Below are 23568 nucleotides of genomic sequence, written 5' to 3'. Positions count from 1 at the left end.
CCATTCTCATGGCTAAGTATGAAAATGAAGTGAAATTTTCCAAACACTTAGCCGTTTGCAGCCTAGATTTTCTTTAATCCAAGATAGATTTCTAACTTATTTTCCTTTGGTTTTACAGGTTGCAAGAGGAAATAGAAGCAGGATCATCATAGAGACCACAATTGGAGTTTCAAGCCAAACGAAAGATTGAGGACAAGTTCACAGGCAAGGTTCATCCGGGCGTGAAGATAGCCAAAATGTGGTTAAGTATGGGAAATGTTTCACAAAGAAAATTCCAATTTCCTCAATTATGATGAAGGCATGTCAAGGTATCGAGAAGAAGGACATGATCACAGCGAATGCCTGAACAACTTGATCCCATCATTTCATATTTGCAAGGGGTTATCTAGAGCTTTTACCCTCCTCCCACGCAACATAAATTGGCAACTGAGGGCAAGATCATCATAGAAAACACAAATGGAGTTTCGAGCCAAATTTAGAATTGAAGACGAGACCACGAGCAAGGTTCGTCCGAGTATAGAGAGGGCCAAAATTTGGCTAAGTATGAGAAAAAATCCACGAGGGGATTTCTTCTCCAAATTCGAGGCACTTGAAAGAATCTCAAGGCATCAAGAAAGAAAAGTTCTTAGACTTGGTGAAAATATGGAAAAGTTAGATAAACTTCAAACTTCTTGAAGGATTTCATCTCCTGAAGGAATTAAAAAAGACAAGCTCCCAAGCAGAATCAAATGGTGACAAGAAGGAATCAAATTTCCATACTTAGACAATTTCTTGACACAAATTGGAGAATTCAAGGAAGACATCCAACACGTTGAGGTGGTGCCTCGTCATTTTCCAACCAATCAGATCGCTCCAAGTCAGCATGTCCAAGTTCGATGAACTTGACTTATCTAGAAGCTTCTAGAAGGGCACACTTCACAATGCAACAACCTTCTATTTTCATTGATGGTTCATATTTAGCAAGAAGGACAAGTGTCCCAAATGTAATTGGTCGAGGGTAGTTAGTTTTGGGAAACCCTAATTAGGGTTTATAGCTTTCAATCTGGGTCCTTGATCATTGTTTGATCTCGGCCGTTCGTTTATTCTTGAAAACTATATAAGGCTACCTCCTCTCATTTGGAGAGTGTGAGGTTTTTGATGTATTGTTGCTTAAGGTCATTTCTAGATAATATATTGCATGTGCGCTGCTTTGTAATCTCTATTATTTGAATGATTTGCATGGTTTCAATTGCCTCAACACTTAGTTAAAATTAATTTAGATTTGCTTTCATTGTTGTTAATTTGAATGAAGGATTTGATAAGTGTCAATTGATGGCGTATCTCCGCTCATACTTTTGGTGTATGGATGATTTCCATCTCACCGTGCAAAGTTAGTCTGAGCCCATCCCCTGTGCATCCCAACATCTCGATCATAAGCACAACCCATTGAAGATTGCACCGGCCTTGTGTAGCTGTCCCTAGTGTGGCAAAGCAAGGTTTGGTTTCTCGAGAGCACCCAGTTGATACCGTCTCCGAAATTCGTAGGATTAGATTAGCCTTCCTAAACCCTATCCCTTTTTCCCTTTCTTTTGAAAGTCTAAATCCCATAAAATTCCCCAAAAAAGAAGAGCCTAAAATTGCTAAATCCATCTAAGTCCAGCAGTTCAAGATACTTGTCAAACGTAAGTCCCCCTTGAAATTTCAGCATACACTACCCAAGAAGCTATTCCACTAAAGTCGCTTGTTCGCACATATAGACCTTGGAATCAGTAGTGATTTTTCAGGAGAGGATAGAATACCTTTGGGTATCCTATCCTAATGTTTGGTAGATGATAAAACAGACACCAACATGTAGCAACAATCATATTGATATTGTGGAACAACAAACTCAAAGAAATATATAAATATTGGAACACTAAGGTTTTATTTGATATAAGTATAGGAACTCATATTCTGGTACAAACTGCTGTTACTTATAATAGTGACAGGGTATTGTAGCAGCAGCACTATAGTAAATTGAAATGCTAAAATAAACATGCCATACTGAAATGCAAACACATGGAACTTACACACCAACTGGGAATTGAAAACACACTGCAATCTTCTCAGCTCCAGTGCGATTCTTGGATGAAACCACCTCGAATATCAAGGGTTTTCGTTCTCCAATCGAGATTGGAAACTAGGAGGGTTTTTGTCCTCTGAAAGACTGAAACTCTACATTCCAAGGGTTTTCATCTTTAGGAGAAATATATGAACACAAGTACTCAAGCTATTAGATAAAATGGGGTTTTTGATTTCATAAACAATGGATGATTTCCTTTGAGCAATTCTCTTCCTTTTTGGTCCCTTTAACTTGAACTTCCTTTTCCCTATGAAAATTCTCTCCTAAAGTTTTAAAAAACACCTTTTACTAAAATATAACATAAAGCCTTATAATGTTGCATTTAGATGGCCACTTTGCTTTAAAATAAAGTTGCTGGGAGCAACTTAAAATAAATCATTAAATTATTTCCCTAATTTTATTCCCTTAGCCCTTAGGAAATAAAGTAATGGGTCCCCATTTAATTTAACTAGAAAAAGTGACATGGAACATTTCTAGGGAACTTTGATTTTAAACTAAAAGAGGGGTAAAAGTTTACTCAAACTCAAAAAGATTACAAAGAATTTGACCACCATATCATGTTCCACTAAGTTATCTAACATATGAGACAATGCCGGAGGCAACTGTCACCGATCCACAATATTCAACTTTTGAATTTGATCAAAAGCCCATTTGGCAAGACAATCAACAACTCCATTCCACTCCCTAGAAATATGACTAAAAGAAACAGAGTCCAAAGCGCCACACAACCGAAGAATCTGTTTGATAATCAAAGCTAAGTGCCAACTAACATCATCAAGACCTTGACCATTCAACAAAGTCACCAGACTCACCACCACCTGAGAATCAGACTCACAAATAATCTTACGCCAACCAAGATCACAACCACGCTCCATAGCATACAAGATGGCAAGAGCCTCCATTAAATTATTAGTGTGAATCCCCTTATAAATAGAAAAAATAAACTGAACCTCACCAGAATTGTCCTGACCAACCCCACCAATAGCAACATGACTAGGATTCCCTCATGACGAACCGTCAATATTAATTTTCAAAACTCCTTGAGGAGGGGACCAACAACCCTCCCGATTAACCTTCTGCGAAGGATGTCTACATCTGTTCCGCATGACCTGCCAACACACATCGGAACATTTCCCTGAAGAGGAAAATTGAGATGGTGGCAAATAGCAACTTCTCCAGGATCCACACCTCCAACCAAGTCACACTTGGCCAAAACTGTCTCACGAAGAGAATGAGTAATTTTCCACCACAAATGATGAGCAACCATTCTAGCATCCTGAAGAATCCTACGATTCCTCTCCAACCAAATATGCCAGATGATGAAGGTAGGCCCAAGAGTCTAGGCAATTTGGAGAAAAGATGTCTTAACAGGAGCCTTACCCCAACGATCCTAGAACTTGACCAAAGAAGACACATGCCAACATGATTGATTCCAAACACCCCACCAAAAATGCCAGATCTCTTTTGAAAAGGAGCATTGGAAGAAAAGATGAGAAACAAAATCCTCACTATTCCGGCACAAAAGGCACATTGAGAGACCCAGAAAGCCCTGCTTACACAGTTTATCCCAAGTAAGACATCGGTTTTGAACCACCAACCACATAAAAAAGTTGCACTTGGGCCAAGAAAACTTGTTCCAAACCTGCTTCCACCAAGGCACCTGAAAGCCAGCAAACAATTGTCTAACAAGCTCCAGATACCTTGCAGAAATAGAATATTTATCAGAAGAATCATTACCCTAGGCAAGAACATGTTGTCCCTCCAAGGAGTTACACTCACGAGCAGCAAGAATCTGAGACAACTCTTCCCAGTCTTCATCTGATCCAGTAGGCGGTCAATCACAAGGATCCTTCTTCAACACTTCTAAATGACAACTAATAAAGTTTTATGCAGTATTTTCTATTCTTGTCTTGGAGAAGCATAGTGTTAATCAGGCTCTTGTATGATGTGGAGTAGAAATTAAGATCTGAAGAAAGTAGAATGAATCATTTACCTTTGAAGTAACTTCAACTAGGAACTGAATTTTTTTATGGTAAATCAATGCTCTGATACCATGTTAAAATATTCAATGATATTAAACAAAGGAGATGAAGTCTCCTTAAATAGAAAAGTACAAGACAATGTTTCTAAATGAAACAGTCGTGAACTGAAGCCAGAAATAGAAACTACCTAAGCTAACTAAGACAACTAGATGACCAATAGAAACATTACATTATTTTAATAAACTTAACAGGATGCTGGTATGTTGTGCACTAGTTTTTTTAACTGCAAAATATCACTCGATAAAGGATTACTTTGATGGATGACTTACAAGGCCTCCAGTTAGACCTAAGCACCGGAGGCCTCCACTGATATGTCTTAATTTGCTGATTTTAAACATGAATCTGTCTCCTTTCTCTCATTCAATATGATAGATTTTGTTTTTTTCCTAGTCTTTTCAATATGAATGCTTTACATAAGTATTTAATTATCATCTGCAAAGGAGATGGTTGGACATGAATGTTTTAATTATCTGACACAATCTTTTCTTACAGATATTGCGAACAGTGGAATCCGAAGGCATCCAAGGTCTCACAATGACAGAACGTAGGAAGTATGTGCCCCCACTTGGTGCAGGATTCATTGCAAATTTTTCTTCAATCTCTCGGAAACTCCAACTTAATGGTGTATTTCCACAGGCATCTTTTTCATTTGGTCCAGGCTCTTACCTCTTTGCTCAGGCTCGGATGGTTGAGGATTTCACTATGTCTCAGATAATAACACAAGCAATGATGGATGGAGGTTCAGTTGGACTGTTGGTTGTAATAACAGGTGCTTCTCATGTTTTGCTTGGGACCAGAGGTGGTGGGTTGCCAGCAAGGATTTCAAAAAAATTACCCAAAAAGACTCAAGTTGTTGTGTTACTGAATCCTGAAAGACAGCATATACGGAAGGAAGGAGAGGTTCCAATTGCTGATTTTTTGTGGTATAAGGCTGCAAAACTTTGTACTAGAAATTGTTTTGACCGTGTTGAAATTGCCCGAATCATGGATGCAGCTGGCAGAAGACGAGATGCTCTACCTCAGGTTAGTCATTATAAAGTAATGTGCTTCTTGCAAAGACATTGTAATATTTTTATGGTACATTAACCAATAAAATTAGGCAGTTTGTGATGCTTATGCATTGGATTTTTCAAATTGTGAAACAATAAAAAACTTCTGCTAAGGATATATTTGCCTCATTTTTACTCTGTTGAGTATACAATATTTGGCCTTATCTCAACATAACTCTTGACAGTCCTAAATTAGCCACCTGCTAGTTCATATGAATTCTCAGTTTAGTCAATTTCGACGACTCTTGTGATTTCAGAATGGGTTGCAACAGAATATTAAATCTCTCTGAAATTTGTGTAGGTGTGAGTACAGTGATTAAAGCTACATTTTTCTAGAACTTTCCAGGTCTATTAATGATCTCCAGAATATGGTTAGTAGGTGTAATTATGATGCAAAGACATAACCTGAATTTACCCTTGCTGTGCCAGCAGAGTGTGGACAAGGGAGGGGAGTACATGCACTGGGAACTATGGAAACACTTGTGGAAAATGATGAGCCCTCATCTTTACCAAATATGTGCTGTAACTTTATTGTCATTGCAATACTCCAATCTACGCTTCATCAAGATAAAAGATAAATTAAATGTTGGACTGCCATGAATGGAGGAACACAATGCAATGCTTTAAATAAAATTGGATCAGTCAGTTATTTTCTGGTAGTGAAATAGGGCAAGGTAAGAATAGCTTGGATGGAAGAGTTGGTCTGTGTTGTTGTGGCAAGTCCCTTGAATATGTCAAAATAGGCTGGTGGGCTGAATGATGATGGGTATGAGTGCCAAAGGCCTCTTCCATTGAAAGTTCAAAAGTGCAATTGTTTATGCTATAATTTTGATGTCTTTCTGTTTTTGCTATTTTGTCTGCAGTCCTGGTGTTTTTCTTTTGTATTCTTTGCCCTGTTACTTGTTGGGTTTTTGTTCACATAATATGTTTTCTCGCATCTATTTTCCTGACCTGTAGTTCCTTTGATTTTTCAGATGTTTTCTCATGTAGTTCCTGTTGTCGAGAAATATGTATAACTTATGTTTTGGTAGTAATGTTATTTGTTAGTAGTTAGTTAGCCGACGGGTAGGTAGTTGGAGTCGTGACAGTTGTGTCGCACCCCTTCGGCTGTTATATATTGTACTACCTGCGGGTATTGAAGGGTGTGTTGTTGACGACAGATAATACTATGAAAATTGTATACACTCTGAGTTATTAATGGAAAGCTTATTCTCGTATTCATGCTGTTATTGCATTGTTTATTTCTGCGTTACTTCTGTACTCTTTCTGTTTACCCAGTGAGGCAAACATTTGGCGCCGTTGCCTAGACGAACTCGGGAAAGGAAGGAGCGGATGGCGCACGGACACGATGGGCCTACCCTTTGGTGAGATAAACCCAGAGGTCGACGACGCGCAAGCAGAACTCTACCACGGAGAAGACACTGCGACGAGGGAATTTTCAATCCTGCTCCAGGTAGCCATCGAGACCTACGTCCGAAGAGAGGCCACGGAGGCTGAAATCCCACCAAGTGCCGTGTGGACAACACTGGAAGTTAGCCCGACAGTAAATCGGTTGATGAACCACCTCCCCCGGTTGCTTGCACAGGCATCACTGGCACAATGAACTCGCCTGGAGGAGATTGCTCGGGAAGAGCGACGCCAACAAATCCTCCAATAGTACGAAGAAAGCAGCTGTCGGGAAGTGGAGCAGGATGGCACAAGGCCAAGAGGGAATTGAACCCTGAATCCCAACGGGATGAAAGAACATTCTATATTCAAATAAAGGTGTCATAATATTGACACAAGTTGTATCTGATGAAATAAATTAATAAAGGAGTGTTCTGGTTTTATGTGTTATTATTTATGGAAATATACGGGAATTAATGCCCAACCTATTAAATAAAGATAGAAATAAGAAAGCAGAAATGGAGGAGTGGGAGGCCGCACAGAGGGCCTTGATTCTGGAACAATGAGTAGAACGTAGATGGAGGCTGAGGCAACTTGCCGAAGGACGACCTGTTGAGGGGTTGCCCGAAGGGAACCAAGGAGGTGTCACGAAGGGTGCAAAAGCCGAGGGAAATTTCTACTCGTCGCCAGAACACCATAGGGTGAGAAGCCATGAAGAGTTTCTAGAAGAAACAAGGTTACGGAGAAATCTAGTCGAAGAGACCCGGGATCAGTTCAGAAACTTATCCCTTATGCCACGAAGTGAGGATCACCAAAGTGAGCCAGTAGTGGGCGCGGGTGAGAACGAAGGGGAGGACAACCGTACGATTGTAGGTGTAGGTGCGACACACGGCAGGCAAAACACCGTACCCCCAGTCACCCACACAGGACATATCGACGCCGGAGGGAGCAGCGCAGGGGCACAGACACAGCCACAGCCACCTCCAGGGAGATGACCCCCATCGATGGCGGGCAAACAGAAGTTGCTCAAATTCAACGGAGATGGAAACGATGACCCCGTACGAAACTGTCGTACGTGTGAGACAATATGGTCAGCCAATGGGGTGGTTGACAAAGCAGATTGGGTGGTGTAGTTCCCTGCCACCCTGAGAGGGGTAGCCATTGACTGGTACTCTGATGTGGATAAAGTAAAGGTGGGAACATGGGATGAACTACAGAAAGCTTTCAAGACAGAGTTTCGACTCCTTCGAGATGATAATGAGATTGTGGCAGAGATATTAAGCACAAAGCAGGGAAAGCACGAGACAGTGTGAACATACAGCCGACGGTTAAAAGTTACTGGGGAAGATGGAGAACCAGCCGGTTGACGGACTAAAGAAGAGATGGTTCGTGGAAGGGTTGCGGTCATCCCTGCGGAGGAAGATGAAAATTGTACCGCCCACATCCTATGATGACGCATACAACTGCACGATGGATCTGGAAAGTGAAGGCAAAACATCGCGGAAGAAAAAAGACAAGTCCTCTACAGAAGAGGATTCCTCGGGAGAAAGCAGCAGTGATGAATCATCAAGTAAGAAGGTGCAAGCTCTTCAAAAGGATATGCACCGTATGTTGAAGGAATTTAAGAACATGAAAGGAAGCACGAGTAAAAATGAAGACGTGTGGTGCACTAATTGTAAGGAAGAAGGTCACACAAAAGGCACCTGCTCGAAGAAGGCATTCTGCAAAATTTGCCAAATGTTGGGACATGCCGTCAAAGAGTGTCCCTACAACATGAAAACAAAAGGGAAACAAGTATTCTTCGCGCAAGAGCAACCTTCACTGTCCACAACAGCGGGCTCCGCCTAGACGCAAGCCGATGCCACTGCATCATCCAGTGGTTATAGAGGTAACCGAAGAGGAGGGAGAGGCAACAACAACAACAACAACAATCGGAGCAGAATGCAGTATGACGTTAAGGGGCGGCCAATAATTCAATGTTGGGCTTGCAACCAATGGGGGCACTTCGCTCGGGAGTGCCAGAATACTAAAACCCCCCAGAGCCTGTGTAGATGGTGCGGCCCTGGTGATCACGATGACACAAAATGTCCTAAACAGGGGGTGAATCTCCTCAATATTGAGAATACGGGTGAAGTATTGGCGATCACTCTCGCGCAGGCGAAGAAGGCAACGTATCCCAACCCCCGCACAGAGAAGGAGAGACTGTGGGAGGCGAAGGCTGACATTGAACGGGAGATGGCGGCAGAAGGACGGAAGAACACGGAGATGATGAGTCCCTCAACCCGCCTGAAAGCGGAAAAGAATATTATTGGGCAAGTCTTGTAGATGGAGGTACTGATAAAGGTAAAAGACCTTGTAGACTCCATCCTCAGCAATGTGCTAAGCACCGCACACGTACCTTCGAGTGCACCACAAGTGGAGGTTCCCGTCAGCCCGTCGACTGACCCGATGTTACTAGCCTTGAACAGTGGTAGACACCCAGCCGTGGTAGAAATGGGCATCCTTGGGACCATTCTGAAGGACACCATTGTGGATGGAGGTGCTGGGGTGAATGTACTACCAGAAGAGACATGGAAGAGGCTGGGGAAACCCACCCTGTGGCCATCCACATTTAATCTAGTAGGAGCCAACCAAAACGACATCAAGCCACTCGGCATATTGATGGCCCAGCAAGTGACAATTGGTACGCAACCCTTCCCGTTAGATTTTGTAGTTATTCCCTTGAAAAAGAAAGGCTATGACGCCATCCTGGGGAGAGTGTGGTTGATCACCGCGAGGGTCAACCATAACTGGAAGAAAAATACACTCTCCATGGAGAAGGGAGGGCGGAAATATATCATTGACCTACGGACCCAAGATGTCGGTGAAGAGCTCGCCTCTTCCGACTCGGACTCAGAGGACTCTAATAAATGGGAAGGGGGTCTTGACGAAACCAAGGGCAAGAACGCGATGGAGCCGAATAGTGAAGGGGTGCTCGAATTGGAGGGATGTTCTGAAGATGAGGTGTGCTCACTCAACGGGCTCTTCCATTGGCAAATGGAGGACTACGAACTTTTTCACTGCAACATGTTGCAGATAGAGGAGCCCACCGATCCGGAGGTCTTCCCTTCGGAATACAGAGAATATAAGGAGGGGGAAGCTCGAGTGGACGAGGCACCCGCACTTCAGTTCGAGAAAGACAAGCCAATTCAATTTGAAGTTTCCAAGCTGAAGGCAACAAACCTGGGAAAGGATGACCCACGGAATATATTAGTCGGGGATGACTGGGATCCCGTGCTGAGGACAACGGCCTTCAAAATATTTCTGGATTTTAAAGACGTCTTCGCATGGACGTATAAAGACTTGAAGGGGGTACCTCTTGAACTGTGCGTGCACTGCATCCCTTTGGTACTCGGAGCTCGACTGGTACGAAAGAGACCGTACCGGATGAACTGCAACTATGCAACTATTGTGACGTATTCACACATCGCCCCATTGCAAATGGGGACCCCTGCTTTTTTGCTTTCTAGGGTTTGTTTTCTAGGTCTTTTAGGGTTTTGTCTGTTAGCCTTTGCAGGATGAGTGCTGTCGAGGGGATCATTGGATAGTAGGTTCTGCTTGAGTTAGGTCAAGTTGGTGAGTGATGAAGTCTGGAATGTCCTGATCCTGAAATTTGGCTAAGTCTGGAATGTCCTGATCCTGAAATTTGGCTAAGTTTGGAATGTCCTGATCCTGAAATTTGGCTAAGTTTGGAAAACTGAAAATCCTCCAAAAACTAGATTTTGCAATATAGCTCTTGGAGGTCTAAAACCACTCTCAAACATCCAGAAACTATATATGGAATATAACTTAAAGTATAAGTTTCTTCTTTCTTATACTTAAATTTTATGGAATCTTATACTTAAATGTTATATTCCATAAAATGATCCTGACGGAGAGTCTAAAATGTCAAATTTCGCTCCTGACCCTTCCAAAGGGTCCAGAGCGAAAATCTCCATAAGACATTCTAGTTTGACCCAAACTTAGAACCAACTCGTTCCCAGGCATATTTGAGGGCAAAACACTTGTTTGGATGGAAAAATGTGAAAATGAAGTCAGGATTTTGGCCAAGATTTAGGAATTTCGCTCCTGACCCTTCCGAAGGGTCCAGAGTGAAAATCCTTATGCACCTCAATTTATCACTTATCAAAACCAAGTTCCTAGTTTCCAAGGCATGTGTGGAGGTGTTTTTGAATGTTCTTGCCTTGAGAGGGAGTTGGATGATTTCAAAGATCAAGATTTTGCTTAAAAAGTGATTTTCGCTCCTGACCCTTCCAGAGGGTCCAGAGTGAAAATCAACCTAGGACTCATTTCTTACCTTATTTGACCAAATTTTGATTTGCAAGGCGTTTTGAAGGGAAAAGCGGACATGTTTGGACTTTGGAAGTGTTTGAAAACCTTGAAAAAATGATGGATTCTAGCCTGGAAGAAGAATTTCGCTCCTGACCCTTCCAAAGGGTCCAGAGCGAAATTCATCATAAACTTCATTTGCCACCTTGTTTGAGCTTGAAACCTTGTTTCTAGGCGAAGGAAGATGAGAATTTACCTTGCAATAAAGATTGGGTTTGAAAGAAGGATGATTTTGGTCTAAAAGGGGAAAATCGCTCCTGACCCTTCCAGAGGGTCCAGGGCGAAATTGAGCAAAATCTATCTTTTCCCTTAGTTTCATGCCAAATCTAGTGTGGATCATGATTAAAGAAGGCCTTAGGAATGACTCCAAATCGCCAATGATTATCAAGATTGAAGGAATTGAGCCCAAAAAAAGAAAAATCGCTCCTGACCCTTCCAGAGGGTCTAGGGCGAAAATTCTTCAAACACCTATTTTCCCTTGCGAAATCAAGTGAAACTTGGGTTGAATGTGAAAGGAGAAGTGTTTTTTTAGCCTTGAAGGTGAATTGAAGTTGAAAGGATGGAGGAACATGCTCAAAACTTGAAAATCGCTCCTGACCCTTCTAGAGGGTCCAGAGCGAAAAACACTAAAACCATTCTTTTCTCCAAATTTTGGGCAAGGCCAAGCTTAGACATGGGTGAAAAATGACATTTGAATTACCTTGAAGTTGGTTGGATTGCTAAGGATACAAGTTTTGATGCCAAGAGGAAAATTCGCCCCTAACCCTTCCAAAGGGTCCAGTGCGAAATTTCCAAATCCTCCTATTTTCCTTCCATTTCAAGATGAGATTTTGGTTTTCATGACTTGAAGGGGAGTAAGGCAAGATGTTTTATCCCATGGAAGTGATTTGAAGATGAAAGGATTGGAAAATAGGCCTAAAACCTAAAAATCGCTCCTGACCCTTCCAGAGGGTCCAAGGCGAAAATCTCAAAATCCCCTATTTTGCCTTGCAGGAACGAACCAAGCTTGGATGGAGTGAAAGAAGAAGACCTTTGCCTAGCCTTGAGGGGTGGATTCAAGACAAAATGATGAAGTAAGCTCAAGCAAGAAAAATCGCTCCTGACCCTTCCAGAGGGCCTAGGGCGAAATTCACATTTTCACCTAATTTCCTCATAAAAGATTGAAATGCAAGACTTGATTAGGTCAAAACAAGCATAAGCTTGCCTTCCGGGAGATTTTTGAGTGAAAGAAATGAGATATTCAAGACCTAATTGGAAAAATTGCTCCTGACCCTTCCACAAGGTCCAGGGTGAAAATATCAAAAAATCTATCATTCAACCTTGTTTGATTGAGTCTAAGGCAAATTGCAAGATTGAGAATACAAAGACATGGAAATTTGCAAATATTGGTTGAGAAAATTTCAATTTTATCAAGTGAGCAAGTCTAGACAAGGGGTTCAAACCATCACTTTGGATATTTTGATGCTTAAGGAGGAAACAAGTTTCATTAAGTCTTGATCAAACCTTAATATTCCTAAGCTAGCCCACAATTTTCACTAATTTTGCCAAATTCAAGACATTTGGGAAGCTAAATCAAGTTCGCATGAATTAAGGCCTTTATAATTTAATTAACTAATTTCCAAGCCTTAAAACAAATAAAAAAAACCCACCTTTGAAGCCTTGGAATTAATTTTAAAACTTAAAAAAAAATCAAGGTGAGCGCTCAAAATTCATTTCTTTGCTTTTACAAGCAAGTCGGCCTCCTTCTAAAAGGGGATTTTATTTTATTTTTGTTTATTTGCTAGGTCGGCCTCATGGTTGATTAGGGTGAGCGCCCTATAAGAGAGGAGTGTTGTAGCATTTTCAAATCATTCATTCATTATTCCTCTCATGTGAATTTCAAGAGCAGATTGGAGGAGCAAATTCTGGCAGATTGGAGAGAATTTCTTGCTAAGATTGGAGGCTAATTTCCAGAAATTGTTGAGTGGTTGGTGGCTAGTGGAAGGCGAAAAGGCTAATTGAGGCATATTTCATCCAAAAGAAGGCCAAAAATTCAATCTTTTTCCAGCAAATTTTGAGCTTCTTTCTTCCATTTTTTCAAGGTTCATAGTTAAGCATTCAAGGAGGAGGTATGCAGAATCATTTTTTTTGAAGTTCTTATTCAAGACTTATTGTGATTTCATAGCAATTTTGTAAAGTCTAAGTCTTGAAAATCCAATTTCCATTCATAATTAATTTGAAAATGTATAATTCTTGATTTATCATGTCTTTTTCAAATTAATATCTTAAGTTATACCCTTGAAAGGTCTTAAATTTCATGCTTTAAGGTATGATGCTCAAAGACTAATTTTAAGTTTTTGTGTAGGTTTCAAATAACCACCCAAAGCCGAAGGATCTATTACTTAGCAGACTCTCAACGAAGAAGATCGGGCAAGGACAAGGGCGACCTCCTCCTGTCTAGCATCGACAAGGATGGCCTTCTTCAGTCAAGCATCATCAGGAATAACCTCTTCCAATCCAGCATTCCAAGGCGAGGTACATCATCATCCTGCACATCAAAGACAAAAGAAGTCAGAGCAAGGGTTCGTTGAAGAAGCAGATAGTTTCAGATGAATTAATTAAAGCTAGCTTCTCAGCATCATCGAATTGGATATCTACCAAGTTGCAAGTATCAGACAAGGTGGCATCCTAGTCATCACTCCTCTAGTCGGGTTGGTCCACCTCAGCATGTCCAGATTCAATGTACCTGACTCATTAAAGGTGGCACAAACTTCGATGTACCTACCCCAGCTATCCATTGGTCGAATATTCCAAAGAAGACATGTGTCCAATTAATACAATTATTTCATTGGTCAGAATTGAGTTTGTTGTAACAAACCCTAATTAGGGTTTTCATTGTCGAATCTTGGCCATTGATCTCAAATTGATCTTAGCCATTGAATTATATTAAGGGCACTATATAAGCCCCGACTCTTCATTTGTAAAGGCTAATGGAAAATAGTTAGTGAATAGGAGTCAACAATAGTTAGTCAGTAGTTAGAAGGTGAATAGTCAGTTAATAGTATAGCAATTAGAGTAGAATAGAGAGAGAAGGCAAAGATTGTTGCCAAGATGTTGTAAAAGACTTGTAAAACTTCATTGAAGAAATGGTGAAATCTATGGGTCGATTCAACAATTTGCATGGTCTCTATACTTCTCAGTTTTGATTTCATGTTATTAGATGAGTGGGAGAAATGTGTTTGATTGATGGTGAAATTCGTATATCCATACTACTAGCAGTTTGTTGATTGCAGACTTGCCTTGTGTAGTCAACTGGAATCATTCAGGTTAAGCTTAACTTCAATTGTCGCTTCTTCATTGATATGCATCAGCCTGATGGTGTCTATGCCTGTAGTGATGATCTGAACATCATAAAGCTTTCCTCCGAAGATCGCACTAACCTTGTGGAGATGGTCTTGGGATGTCAAAACAAGATTTAGTTAGAATTTCATCAAAGATCATTCATTGCTCCTACATTCTTAGTGTCAGAATTAGATCCTTTCCTCGACCTTGTCCTTTTTCCTTTTTTTTCAAATCTAAGCCAGTAAAATCTTGTGATTCCAGCAAATTAGACGTCTAGGTCATCAAGTGTAAGTCCCCTTGTGATTCCAGCAAAATCACATCATACCACAAAGAGCTTATCCACACGTAGAGATCCTACAACAAAGAACCTTGAAGTCATCCCGATTGATCCTTTTCGCGACATCTTCAGCATTCAGAGACTTTATTCAAGAGAGGATAAGGTACCTTTAGGTATTTTATTCTGTGTTTGGTCGTGTACAAAATACACATCAACAGCAACGCGGGTGAACGACGAGATAGAAAAAATGCTGGAGGCCGGTATCATTTTTAAAGTACAGACAAGTGAATGGGTGTTGCCCATAGTCATTTCATTAAAGGAGGCTAACCATATAAGGATTTGTGTGGACTTCCGATGTCTCAATGTAGTTACGATTAAAGATCCTTTCCCAATCTCGTTTACGGACAACATATTGGAGGAGGTGGCCGGCCATGAGATGTACTCGTTTATGGATAGATTCTTCGGATATAACCAGATCTCAATCGTCGAGGAAGATAAACTGAAGACCACCTTCGTGGTCGAAGATGGTGTCTATGCATACAACCGGATGCCATTCGGCCTATGCAATGCACTTGCAACATTCCAGCGAATTATACTACACATATTCGACAAGATGTCGGTAGGAAATTTTAAAGCCTTCCTCGACAACTGGTCCATCTATAGTGGGCAAGATACGCATTTGGTAGCCCTCAGAGAGTGCCTGGAGAGATGCCGAAGGGCAAGGCTGGCCCTTAATCCAAAAAAATGTCGATTTATGGTACCACAAGGCAAATTGCTTGGGCACATTGTACGCAAAGCAGGTTTGAAGATGGACCCAGACAAAATACAGGTGATCGTGGAGATGGAGCCTCCTACGGATGTCACTGGGGTAAAGTCCTTCTTGGGCCATATCGGCTACTATAGAAGGTTCATAAAAAACTTTGCACAAATATCCCACCCCTTGGACAAGCTTACTCGCAAGGGGGAGCCGTACACCTGGGGGGCCCTGGAGAATGAAGCATTTGAGGAATTGAAGACGAGGCTGGTAGCTGCCCCCATCCTCGCATAGCCCAACTGGGACAGGGAGTTCCATGTCCATGTGGACGCTTCAAACTTTGCGATCGGTGCCACACTGGCCCAAGTGGGAGATCACGGGTTGGATCATCTCGTCTATTTTGTGAGTAGACTGTTATCCAAAGCGGAGAAAAATTACAGCACAACAGAACGGGAGGCATTGGGGATGATCTATGCGGTGCAAAAATTCAGACACTACCTGTTGGCGACACCGTTCACATTCTACGTAGACCATCAAGCCCTCATGTACTTGGTCAACAAGCCGATAATTTAGGGAAGGATTAGTCGATGGCTACTCTTGCTGCAAGAGTCTATGCTCACCATTATCGTGCGGCCTGGGAAAAGCCATGTGATAGCGGACCAATTATCATGCATAAAGTTAGGAGAACCAGCGGAAGGGGTGAACGATGATTTTCCAGATGCCCACTTATTCCAAATTGCTGCATTGCGCCATCATGGTACATGGCCATCGGGGAGTATCTCTCTACTTCAGTCTTTCCTCCAGGCATGCTACCAGGAGAACGAAGGAAACGGATTTTACGAAGTCGAACATTCCAACTGATCAATGGACTGTTATATAAGATGGGACCAAATCAAATACTCAGAAGATGTGTGATGGAGGAGGAGGTGCCAGGAGTTCTCCGAGAGGCGCACGAAGGACCGGCGGGGGGACACATGGGACCAGACACTACTACACGGAAGGTGCTACTCGCGGGCTTGTGGTGGCCCATGCTATATAATGATGCCCGAGAATGGGTTGTTGGCTGTGACACGTGCCAAAGGGCTGGGAAACCATTGAAGCGAGACTTTATGCCGCTCAACCCTCACACGCGCAGGAATTATTTGAACGATGGGGGTTGGACTTTGTCGGACGACTCAAAGTCATTCGTGCTAGGCGGTGCAGATACATCGTGGTAGCCACGAAATATTTGACTAAGTGGGTGGAAGCACGGGCCCTACCCAATAACTCAGCGGTGAGTACAACCAGATTTATTTATGAGCAAATCATTACTCGTTATGGTATCCCCATGCAGCTGACGAGTGACCGAGGGGGCCATTTTGTCAACCATGTTATTAAGTTGCTCACGATAGAATTTAAGATCTTCCATTCTTTGTTGAGCCCTTACTACCCTCGAGCCAACGAGCAAGCGGAGGCCACGAACAAGATACTTGTAGGAGTCATTTATAAGTCCTGTGGGGTCGAAGGGGAGGATTGGGAAGAGAAGTTACCCTCCGTGTTGTGGGCTTACCGCATGACGTACAAAGTGACTACAGGACAAACGCCCTTCCAACTTATGTATAGGCAGGAAGCAGTGGTGCCCGCTGAATTCATGGTACCAAGTCTTCGTATTGCCATAGAAAATAGACTCGGCGATATGGAGAGCCTGAGGGAGCGACTTTATGCTCTGAATAAACTTGATGAGAAGCGGATGCTGGCTCAGTGGGCAACCGAGACAACGCAGCAGAGGAGGAAGTTGTGGCATGATAAGCATCTAAAGCTAATGAAGTTCACCCTAGGACAACTCGTGTTGAAATATAATGGGCGAAATGAAATTAAACCTTGGAAATTTAAAGTGAGGTGGCTAGGACCTTACAAAGTTCGCGAAGTCGCAGCAAATGGATCGGTTCAGCTGTGGACATTGGACGACCGTGAAGTGACTGAAGCCGTGAATGGGTCCAAATTGAAGGTTTACCACGAACGGAGGGAACTTGGACCCTCCAATCAGGGTGTTTGACAGTATTGAAAAAAAAAAAAAAAAAAGGAATGACGGTGGACCATCGTGCGGTGGCAACACCGACGGTGGGACCACCATGCTGTGGCAACACCGGCGGTGGCACCACCGTGGGTTGGGACCACCGGCAGGGGAACCACCGTGCAGTGGATACCATCGCTACCGCAAGCAATAAAACACGCAGTAGCCCCAAACGCAAACATAAATCACACGCACACGCAGCAGCCCCGCCCAAACGCAAACATAAAACGCACGCACAATGCTCGACAAAGCAGCGCGCAAGCACAGGGAAGGCATACACAACCATCCAGGAGGTAGTTAAGGTGGTTACGCAACTGTACGACTGTAACCAAGAAATCAGTTACAAGGGAAATTAATGGAGTCGGCTGGGAAATGGAGTTGGAAGAAGCAGTTGCAGGCTTCCTCTAGTAGCAGCCAGATGGATAGAAATACTAGGGTCCTGTCATCAGGCGTGTGTGTTGCAGGCAACACAATGGATGCCAGCGCAAGTCAGAAGAAAACGCAGAAAGCACCACAACCTGCCACAAGTGGGAAAAATACATTAACGCCTCATAATATTACCTTCGAGGGCCTGAACGGGTCGGAATGCCGGAAATGGTGGCAGGACACTCCCGACGATGATTTGGTGAAGCAGAACCTTCGTAAGGCAGAAGTGGAGTGGGCTATTCGAATGCCCGTGTTTCCTATCCGCGAGTATGAGGGTGCCCTACGGTTCATGGTGGACACCTTTGACAGACACACACGGACGAGTACTTTTGAGTATCTTGGGAGGGATGTCACCATATCCTTCAAAGCGGTGGACTTTACCAGAGTATTCGGCATCCCAGGCAGACAGGGCAGGAAAATCGAGTTGGAGGCTAAGAAGATGAAGCGTGAGGAGAAAGAATATTGGATTAAATTAGTATCCAGAAACTTGACAATAGCAGAGCTAGACAGCGTGGTTGATGCCACGAAAGGACGAGGAATCCGTAAGACCTTTGTTGCAGAGGGCCACTGGCGGTGCATAATGGATGTCATTAAGAGCAGGTTGACAGGATTTGGTAGGGCATCGGACATCACCCTCCCTCAGATTATGCTCATGAACGGGCTTATGAACGACATTGTGTACGATTGGGTTGCTTTGCTAGCAGAGTGAATGCATGAGTTCTTGACGATGCAGCATCGCACATTCTATATGCCCCACTATGCCATAGGACTGTTCTTGGAGGCCACGCGGGAAGCAGTGCTGGAGGCAGAGTTGGAGGTACGGCCGCAGGGACTGTTGGCAACGGGTGAGCCTCCTATCATGTATTGGAGACACCTTAACATTGGGCACTCTTCTGCGAAGCGGAAATGGATGGTAGATACGGCCTCAGGGGAACTTGATAGTGGGAGAGAGACTTCCAGTAGTACAGAGGATTCAGAAGCGGAGGATGAGGAGGATGATAGCAATAGGGCGATGGAGGAGAGGGTCCTTTTTGCCCCACCCTTGCTACCGATGGGCACACCTGTGATGTCATCTGGAGTAGGAGGCACCTTTATTCCGGCATTTGGGCAGAACCGCACGCCAGTTGCACTTGGTCCCATCCAGCAGCAAGTAGCATAACCTCCGCAGGATCGAGCACCACCTTTGAGACCGGCCCCGACCACGGAGGCATTTACCGAAGACATGGCAGAGTCGCGTACGGAGGAGTCGCCGCATCGAGTAGTGGTAGATGAGGAGCAGGGATCGAGGGAGGTGGTTGATACGGAGCCTCAGGTATGGTTGGATGTTGTTGGAACTGAGGTAGTGGTGACCATTTTTGCCTCCTTGTTGGAGGAGCCCATGACTATGGCGACACACACTCCGGTTGTAGAGATGCAGAGAGTCCCTAGTACAGACCCGTCGGTAGTGGCTATGGAGAGCTGGTTGACTCAGCGATTTCAGATGACAGTGGTACCACCTGTGGGAGCTACTGTATTCTCACCTTGTCGAGAGACTCAAGCTGAGGTAGTAGACTTGGACGATTCCTCTGGTGGGACACATGTACCAGCAGTTGGGAACGAGGCAGGAGAGGTCGTCTCTGCCATCCAGGAGTAGGGGGATGCTATACCTCCAGTGACGGAGGAGGTACCTTCATACTAGCAGGATGCGGCTCTATCAGGTCCGCCAGAGACTTCTGAGTTACTCCTTGGCGCTCTTACACAGAGGCCACTTCCATCACGGTCACAGCCTTCAGAGTAGGAGGGGGAGGATATTGAGGCCTATTTAGTTGACATGGTGACGCGGGGTAGGCGAGTGGTGGCCACGGCTCAGACACGAGCATTGCAGCAGGTTGTGGTGGAGTTAGAGAGGGTCCTGCAGTTTATGCGGGTGGGCTGCCCCGCAGCCTTTGCTGCATGTTTTGAGTCTCTGGGATGGCCAACTACGCAGATGGATGAGATGCTATAGGCTTGGATTGTGTGTGAGCCCATTGTGGAGAGTTGGGTGATGGCAGTCGTCCGGGAGATTGAACAGGTCTACCGGAACGCCTACTATGCATTAAGGCGTACGCCACATGAGTTTGCGGTCCGCGAGGCTGCTCGAGTCGAGTTGGAGAGGGACGTGGCCAATCAGCAAGCCTTGTGGGTAGCAGAGAGGGCCCAGTTGTGGGCGCAGCTTGAGATGGCCCGAGTAGAGAAGGCTAAGGTAGAGACTCGTCTTTTGGTAGAGTAGAGTGTGAGGAGCCTCGTGCAGCAGGAGTTGGATGCCGTCACTGCCAAGAGGAGCCTGTTGCAGGATCAATTGGTCTGTATGACGGAGACAACGGATACGAAAGAGGAGTTGCTGGAAGCCGTGCATATGGTGAAAACGGATTTGGAGAAAGTGTTGGTGGCGGAGCGTGATATGACTGCACGTACTCAGCAGGTTTATGAGCTCCGCGCCCGCTTGGTGGCCCAAACACTGGCATCTCAGCCTTCTACTTCAGGGACGCTTCCCCAGCCCCCTCCTTAGTTTTGTCTTGATGTATATTTTGTATGGGTTGCATTGTCTCCATTTTTGTTGTTAGTTGTCGGAGACAACTTCTTTTTTTGGGGGGGGATGATGTTGTCGGGAAATATGTATATCTTATGTTTTGGTAGTAATGTTATTTGTTAGTAGTTAGTTAGCCGACGGGTAGGTAGTTGGAGTCGCGACGGTTGTGTCGCACCCCTTCGGCTGTTATATATTGTACTACCTACGGGTATTGAAGGGTGTGTTGTTGACGACAGATAATACTATGAACATTGTATACACTCTGAGTTATTAATGGAAAGCTTATTCTCGTATTCATGCTGTTATTGCATTGTTTATTTCTGCGTTACTTCTGTACTCTTTCTGTTTACCCAGTGAGGCAAACAGTTCCCTCAAAGAATTCATAGTCTCAGATTTAGCCCTATCTACAGGTTGGTGTGGAACACATGCTTTATGACTGACATATCCATCTTGGTAATTTAGTTTCAGTTTGCATAACAAGCCATAGCATGCCACCCAAACAAAAGAAATCTGTAAACACACTTATTGTGATCAGCTGAACACACCAAAGTGTTGTGCTAGTACAATATGTTGTAATTTGTGAAGCTTGACACTTAACCTTGGCCCTTAAACCATTTTTAACTACAATTGCCATCATTGGCTTGTCCGGAAACTATTTGTATATCAAAAAGAACTCAAAGCTAAAGCTTTTTTGTCTTGCTGCTCTAGCTTACAACTATGTAGGCAGGGTTCTTATTTATCTCTTGGACAAAACACATTTAATGGAGAGAATCCCTAATTTTAGCTCTAACTGTCACGTATGTTCCTATAAAGAATCCTTTTTCCCAGTAAACAGAAGGCTATTTGAAGAGAGAAGCACATGCATTCCTGTTCCCATGGCAAATTAAAAAGAAAATATATTTCGGCTTGGCTAGGCCTCAAGGGAAAAATCAATACAATTTTTCATGTAGCCATATAGTACTTCCATTTTAAGAAAATTAGATCTGGTATGGTATAGAATCAGTTTTGCAAAACCTGCATGTAGAACGATATTGTGAGGCACACAAATAACAATTACATTGAAGGCACGGGGAAAGAAGCTGTTGGGAGGAAGAAGACCAAAATAGAAACCGATGTTGTACTGGTCATAATCAATGCCCATAATATGGTCAAGGAGTAGAGAAAGAGATCAAACAATCTTCAAGATTGGTGGAGCAAAGAGAGAAGAGAAGATGACTACAAGAGGTAGTTGAATGAATTCCATTAGTGTAAAATCAAAGGCGAGGCCTGTCTTGAAGCAAAAGCTGGATTTGGAGTGCAAGTTAGAGCTGTAGTTGGGAGGGAAGAAACCAAGACATCCAATCCACTATGGACAACCATACAAAGGAAGAGTACATGGAAATAGCTATATGTCTTCCATTACCAGACAAAGTGTGTATTGACCTTGCAAGCTAAGTTTGGTATAGAGAATCTAAACAATCTCCTCTATACAAGGAAAGTCTTCGTTGGGAGATGAGATTTCAAGGGCTCTTTCATATACAAAGGGAGAGAGGCATCTGAGAGCAATATTCAAGGCATCAAAGAGTAGTTAATCAAACACAAGAGGAAATTAAGTCAAAAACTCCAAGGCAAAGGGTTGGAGTGAAGAAAAGAGAACCTAAAGGTAAAACAAATATGCAGAATGCTGAAGTTGTAGGAAGGGTAGAGGATTCCCACATGTTTGAGAGTGTAGGTGGAGTATTAGAATGCCCAAATTAGAACATCCTAAGGAGCAAGTTATATCACTAAATTTACTATGCTGATTCTACCATCAAGCCCTAGTGTAGAGAGGCAAAAGGTGCTTAAGTTTACTGAAGATGTGTCAAAGGATCTAGGAAGACATTGTAAGACCTGTGAAACCATTTTGGTAGCAAATAGTCATTACAACAAAGCATATTGGACAGTGAGACATGTAGCCGTTAATTGGTACACAGATTGAACCAGCCTCTTAAATGCATGAGAGAAACACAATAGCCTTGTGAAGAGGAATTTAAATTGTTTCAAGATGACAATGAAATTGTAGCAAAAATCTACAACACTTGGTAAGGTAAGTACAAAAGTTTAAGAGCTTATAATCATAAGCTCAAGGAATTACTTGTAAGAGTAGAAAAAAATAGCAATTTATATAAACAAATGATGGTCCATTGAATGCCTTATTCCTTCATTCAGGAAAAGGATGAAAGTTGTACCTCCTTCATATGCAAGAGTGTATAATAAAGTAGTGGACATAAAAAATGAGGATTGATGTCTTCACGGTTGAAAAGAAAAATGGATAGAGATGATGACTTGGATGGAAGCAGTGACATTGAGTCTAGAATAGTACAAGCATTGTGGAGAGACATGCTTCTAATGATGAAGGAATTGAAGGTCCTATTGAATATAATGAGCTAATAAACCAAAGGTGGAGGATGATGTATATGTACAGTTCTCGCTTTTGATCATTAAATTATATTTTCACACCAGCCCATCATAAGCCCGTTTCTTTCGCATAATGATAAAACTTATTGCCATTCAATTTTTGTTCTGTACATTAGGTTTAGATGTTCACAAGGGAAGGGGCTGGCTTTGAATGTTTATACTCTTTGTTCTAGTTTGAGGAATTAAACAAAACAAAAATTAAATATTAATTTTAAAAGAATAAGCAATCATCTTTATCAAGTTTTACATGTGTTTTGATATAATTTAATGGAGAAGTTTATGTTAATTTTATCTTAAAATCTGACAAATCATGATGATGTAGCTAATTTAGATATTAAATTGTCAATGGAAATTTTTTTTAACAAATTGAATTTACAAACAATGAATGATATTTATAACCTAATGGGCTTTGATACAATGTTAGAAATTAGGATCTTACTATTCATTGGAAGTAAATATGAAATAAAATAAAATTAGAGTTACAAGACGTACACATTAAACACATTACACAATATATACATGGAGAAAACCCTTCTGGGTAAAAACCCCCATAAAACATCATTTTATTATGAAACACTTACAAAATTGTCTATTAAAACATAGACCAAACCTGGGGATATGACTTCTCACTTCCACATGGCCAATTGTATTGTTTGTGCATAGCAATAGAATTCACTATAAATCTCCAAAATTCCAATCACATTCTCAATGAAAGAGAACCTCCTTTAAATATAGGGGAAGGGGTGACAAAATACTTGAAGGGTTATTAGTCACACCTATTTAAAACTACCATTTATAAATAATTAA

The 23568-nt window shown here is 42.6% G+C and overlaps 1 protein-coding gene across 1 annotated transcript in view; it reads left to right on the top strand.

Moving 5' to 3' along the window:
- The window catches only part of LOC131079299 (protein RETICULATA-RELATED 5, chloroplastic), a 146089-nt gene that overhangs the window by 61651 nt on the left and 60870 nt on the right, over nt 1-23568 (top strand). The window contains exon 4 of the mRNA XM_058017207.2: nt 4636-5166. Within this exon, the coding sequence (XP_057873190.2) occupies nt 4636-5166 (531 nt within the window). The remainder of the gene's footprint in view (nt 1-4635; nt 5167-23568) is intronic.

This window comes from Cryptomeria japonica, chromosome 7 (genome assembly GCF_030272615.1).
Source record: "Cryptomeria japonica chromosome 7, Sugi_1.0, whole genome shotgun sequence".
NCBI classification, from domain to species: domain Eukaryota; kingdom Viridiplantae; phylum Streptophyta; class Pinopsida; order Cupressales; family Cupressaceae; genus Cryptomeria; species Cryptomeria japonica.
The sequence above is the reverse complement of the archived record's forward strand: the minus strand, read 5'-3'. Positions and strand labels throughout refer to the sequence as shown.